Source organism: Piliocolobus tephrosceles, unplaced genomic scaffold (genome assembly GCF_002776525.5).
Source record: "Piliocolobus tephrosceles isolate RC106 unplaced genomic scaffold, ASM277652v3 unscaffolded_7828, whole genome shotgun sequence".
NCBI lineage: Eukaryota > Metazoa > Chordata > Mammalia > Primates > Cercopithecidae > Piliocolobus > Piliocolobus tephrosceles.
The window spans coordinates 1-5,017 of record NW_022335194.1 but is presented as its reverse complement, the minus strand read 5'-3'; the positions used below and the strand labels follow the sequence as shown (position 1 = coordinate 5,017).

Here is a 5,017-nt window from a genome sequence, read left to right as displayed (position 1 = left end):
GGGGGGCTCTCATTGCTAGAGCCTGTCTGTAGATCCACACAATGGGCCTGCATCCCTCCCAGTAACGCAAGCCTCTGGCATGACCCCACCCCCAGGTAATTGTGTTTAGTGGAGGCAGTAATAAGCTAGCGTTGAGTGTCCATGGACGTTGCTGGCACCCCCAAACGGCAGGTGCTGCCTCTGTGGTGCTGCCTTCCCTTTGGGGGACTGCCAAGAGGCCCTATGGCATAACTGGCGTGGGAGTGGGCTGGCCTGAGAGGCCTCTGTGCCTGCTTCTCCAGCGCCACCTCTAGGATGACCACAAAATGCACCATCCCAACTGGCATACCTGTTGAGAGCGACAGGGACACTATCGATGACACCAGCATACTGGTGACCAGGACTGCCCCGGGGAGGCCCTGCCTCCCCACCTCCGCATGGCCCAAGGCTTGCCGCTCCCCCAGCTGAGGGTGGGTGGGGCCTGAGCCGCAGCTGGTGTCTACTGTCCACCCTTCACCCCCGGCCTAGATGTGTGTATGGTGCTGGAGGTGCTGGGCCACCAGCTTCTCAAATGGATCATCAAGTCCAACTACCAGGGCCTGCCCGTGCCCTGCGTGAAGAGCATCGTGAGGCAGGTGAGTGCCACCCACTGGGCTGCCCAGCCTGGCCTGAGGGGGAGTTCGTGGAGGTCAGGTGCAACCTTCCGCAGGTGCTGCATGGCCTGGACTACCTCCATACCAAGTGCAAGATCATCCACACGGACATTAAGCCCGAGAACATCCTGCTATGTGTGGGGGACGCCTACATCAGGCGCCTGGCTGCCGAGGCCACGGAGTGGCAACAGGCAGGGGCGCCACCCCCTTCCCGCTCCATAGGTACCAAGGGTCCACATGGGGCTGGGTCAGGGCCTCTGGGCCTGAACCCTTGCCTGAGTCTCCGTTCCTCCCTGTCTCCTGCTCCCCACCTCCACTCCCAGTCAGCACTGCCCCCCAGGAGGTCTGGGTAAGTTGGGGGGCCCCCCTCTCCCATGCGTCCTCTCCCATCCGAGCCAACTGGAGGCCATCTCTGGAGCCACGCTGGCTTCACGCCCTGCTTCATGCACTCCCACGGTGGTCATCCCGAAAGGCCGGGTGGCTGGGCGGAGGGTGACTCCCGGGACGGTTCAAATGCCCCAAACTGCTCTTGGTGAAAGGATGCCGTCTTTCCCGAGGGGCCACTTCCAGCTGCCTTAGCTTGGGCTGAGAGGGAACACAGAGCACCCTGAGGCGGGCCAGTCAGGTCCTCCCACTCCTAATGGAGCTGTGGGGAGTGGGGCCACAGGCGGGGAGGCAGGGACAGTGGTGAGGAGCTGGTGCCAAGGGGCGCTGGCACCACATTCTGGTGTCCATGGGAGCCCTGGGGCCCGGAGAGGCCTCTTCCCTGGTGGCCATGCAGGGAAACCTTCACTTCATGCTGACTGGGGTGGGCGACAGGAACCCTGGGGTGACCCTGGCTCTGACAGCAGACCGGTAAGCTGTCCAAAAACAAGAGGAAGAAGATGAGGCGCAAACGGAAACAGCAGAAGCGGCTGCTGGAGGAGCGGCTGCGGGACCTGCAGAGACTGGAGGCCATGGAGGCTACGACCCACGCTGAGGGTGAGGGGCCACGGGGGGTACTGGGTCGTGAAGCACAGCAAAGGCTGCAGGGCATCTGCTCAGCAGCTGCCTCCACCCCGTCTCCCTAGACTCTGGCTTGAGACTAGACGGGGGCAGCGGCTCCACCTCCTCTTCAGGCTGCCACCCCGAGGGTGCCAGAGCAGGTCCCTCCCCAGACTCTTCCTCCCCTGCCCCGAGGGATGGCCGTAGCCTCAGCCCCGGCTCACAGACCTCAGGCTTCTCCGGCTCCCTCTTCTCTCCTGCCTCCTGCTCCATCCTCTCCGGCTCATCCAATCAGCGAGAGACCGGGGGCCTCTTGTCACCTAGCAGTAAGTTGGGTGGCGGGTGGCGGGCAGGCAGGGCTGGCAGGAATCGGACCACTTCAGTCTCCCCGCTCTGCCTTCTCCAGCACCATTTGGTGCCTCGAACCTCCTGGTGAACCCCCTGGAGCCCCAAAATGCAGATAAGATCAAGATCAAGATCGCAGACCTGGGCAACGCCTGCTGGGTGGTACGCGCAAGCCTGGGAGAGCAGAGTGGGGGGCCCTGGTCCAAGGGTGGAGGCACAGGGCCACTCTTAGGGAGCCCTGCCCCAGCCTGCAGTGCACATGAACCATCGGCTGGGTGGGCATCGGTCCTGCCCAGTCAACAGCACCGGGGCTGTGGCCAAGGGCAGGGGCCACTAGGAAGGGGTCAGCCTCAGCCTCAGATCACTGGGCCTGTCCCTCTTGGAAGATCTGGGGACCCCGAGGCTCAGAGCAAGCCCCACCCAGCTCCTCGGGTAGGTGGATCGGGGTGGGGTAGGAGTCCGTGGGGGCAGGCCAGCCTTGGCCCTGGCCCCTGTCCCCAGGGCTCCCCTTGCCTCCAGCACAAGCACTTCACAGAGGACATCCAGACTCGGCAGTACCGGGCCGTTGAGGTGCTGATTGGCGCCGAATATGGCCCCCCAGCAGACATCTGGAGCACAGCCTGCATGGTACGCCCACCCGGGCTGCCCTGTGCCCAGGGCCACCAGCCCACTGGCCAGCAGCCTCACTTCCTCCCCCTTCCAGGCCTTCGAGCTGGCCACTGGTGACTACTTGTTTGAGCCACATTCTGGAGAAGACTACAGTCGTGATGAGGGTAAGGGATGAGGGCCCTGGGCTTGGCCGCTCGGCCTCCCGGCCTCCCGGCCTCCCGACCTGCCCACCCCCAACCTCCTCTTTCTGCCCACAGACCACATCGCTCACATCGTGGAGCTTCTGGGGGACATCCCCCCAGCCTTCGCCCTCTCAGGCCGCTATTCCCGGGAGTTCTTCAACCGGAGAGGTGAGGGCCCGGGCAGGCTCAGGCCATGTGGCTGCAGGGAGGGTGGGACAGGGACCTTGGACTCTGCAACAGAGGGAACACTGGGTCCCAGGAGCCAGGGCCTAAGCAGAAGGCAGGCCTGGAAACAGGGACAGAGCCTGACGCCCGCTGGCCTGCCCACAGGAGAGCTGCGGCACATTCACAATCTCAAGCACTGGGGCCTGTACGAGGTGCTCATGGAAAAGTACGAGTGGCCCCTAGAGCAGGCCACGCAGTTCAGTGCCTTCCTGCTGCCCATGATGGAGTACATCCCCGAAAAGCGGGCCAGTGCCGCTGACTGCCTCCAGCACCCCTGGCTCAACCCCTAGGCCCGGCCACGGCTCTGCCTCCAGCTCTCCCTGCCTTGAGGGAAAAGTGGCACAGCTCCCCACAACTGCAGGGCAGAAGAGACGCTGGAGCCAGGCCCGGCTCTCAGAGCGTATTCTGCCTGAGACTCCCAGGAGGGCCCTTGGAGAAAGTGTGTGTGTTCCTTTCTTAATAAAGCGTGGACTGAACATCGGTGCCTGGAGTGAGGGAGGCCCACGTAAAGTCTAGGCAGAAGCTGCTTTATTCTGGGCTTTGCCTACCAGGCTGGCTGGGGTGCTGGGGTGGGAAGGAGAATCCAAGGAGCAAACCAAGAAGGTCCCAGGGCCAGCCTAGGCCTCCACGGCCCGGCCATTGATGACGCGGATGTGGCGGATAATGTCCTGGATGGCTTCAGATGTTGTGCCCTGGCCCCCGATGTCTGGAGTGTGCATCTGTAGGCCACAGGCAGGCTCAGCACACGCCAGGCCCTGTCATTCCCCGCGGTACAGGTGGCCCGGGGCTACCCACTGTCTCCCGTGGCGTGCAGGGCTGGGACTGCCACGAGAGGGAAGTGGCACCAGCTAAGGGCCAGAAGGTGGTGTCGGCTGCATTACCACCCTCGCCTGGGGACCGCGGTCAGTGCATGAGGTGGGCTACAGGAGGCTGCAGGGGGAGACTGCGTGGGGCAGCAGGGTAGGGTGCAAGGGGAACCTCACATTCTCATTGTCCATGGACGCCAGGACAGCCTTACGGATGGAAGTGGCATAGGAGTGCAGCCTAGAGGACGGGACAGCCAGGCTTCAGTCCCTGGGGCCCAGAGGGCTGGCCAGGGGCTCGCGGGGCACCGGGAGCCACTCACTTGAGGTGGTCCAGCATCATGCAGCTGGCCAGCAGGGTGGCCGTGGGGTTGGCGATGTTCTTATTGGCGATACTCTTGCCGGTGTTCCTCGTAGCCTGGAGAGGCAAGACGAAGGAGAGTGGGTGGAGGGCAGAAGGATGGTGACCCTGCTCCTGTGACGTGTCCAGAACAGGACACTCCACAGGGACAAAAGCCCACCAGCGGGTGCCAGGGGCTGGGGGAGGGTGTGGGAACAGACAGCTTACGGGGACAGGCTTTCCTCGTGGGGTGGTGACAACGTTCTGGAATGACATGGTGGTGATGCCAGTACAACCCTGGATATCCAAACAACTACTCAATCATGCACTTTGAACGGGCGAACCCGATGGGATGAGTGTGCCTCAGTAAGTCTGTGAACTGGAAAAAGGCGGCAAGCTGCGGCCCCGCCCCCAGTACTCACCGTTTCAAACACTGCGTACACATGGCCATAGTTGGCCCCAGCCACAAGGCCTGGGCCCCCAACCAGTCCTGCGCAGACGTTGTTGACAATGTTGCCATAGAGATTGGGCATCACCATGACATCAAACTGCTGGGGTCGGGACACCAGCTGCGGGACAAAGAGGGGGCTGGCTGAGGGGCAGATTTGGGAGCATGGGTGACAGAAGCCCAGGGCACCCAGGGCAGGGGGGATAGCACTGGGCAGGCTACTACCTGCATGGTGGTGTTGTCCACAATCATGTTCTCGAAGGTGATCTGGGGGTAGCGGGCTGCCACCTCCCTGCAGCACTGGAGGAAAAGCCCATCGCCCAGTTTCCTGGTGAGGGGTTAGGAACAGGACACCAGCTTGGCCATCGCAAGTCAGCCGGAGGGATGGGGCATGCAGAGGCCCCAGCAGGAGGCTGGGGTCTGAGTTCTAACCTGTCCCTCACCAATAA

At 62.9% G+C, this 5,017-nt stretch overlaps 2 protein-coding genes across 2 annotated transcripts; one reads left to right on the top strand and one right to left on the bottom strand.

The window, feature by feature from the left end:
* Positions 1-507: 507 nt before the first annotated feature.
* On the top strand, positions 508-3,483 carry SRPK3 (SRSF protein kinase 3; the record flags this gene model as incomplete). Its single annotated transcript, XM_023199756.2, has 10 exons — positions 508-614; positions 689-854; positions 956-981; positions 1,481-1,613; positions 1,703-1,942; positions 2,023-2,123; positions 2,481-2,588; positions 2,665-2,734; positions 2,828-2,920; positions 3,083-3,483. Coding segments are annotated over 10 exons (1,229 nt in total), but the record flags the coding sequence as incomplete, so codon positions are not given.
* A 5-nt stretch (positions 3,484-3,488) lies between these two features.
* On the bottom strand, positions 3,489-4,896 carry LOC111532705 (isocitrate dehydrogenase [NAD] subunit gamma, mitochondrial; the record flags this gene model as incomplete). The annotated part of the gene is made up of 5 exons (XM_023199757.1): positions 3,489-3,696; positions 3,961-4,021; positions 4,104-4,198; positions 4,543-4,689; positions 4,794-4,896. Coding segments are annotated over 5 exons (508 nt in total), but the record flags the coding sequence as incomplete, so codon positions are not given.
* Positions 4,897-5,017: the final 121 nt, after the last annotated feature.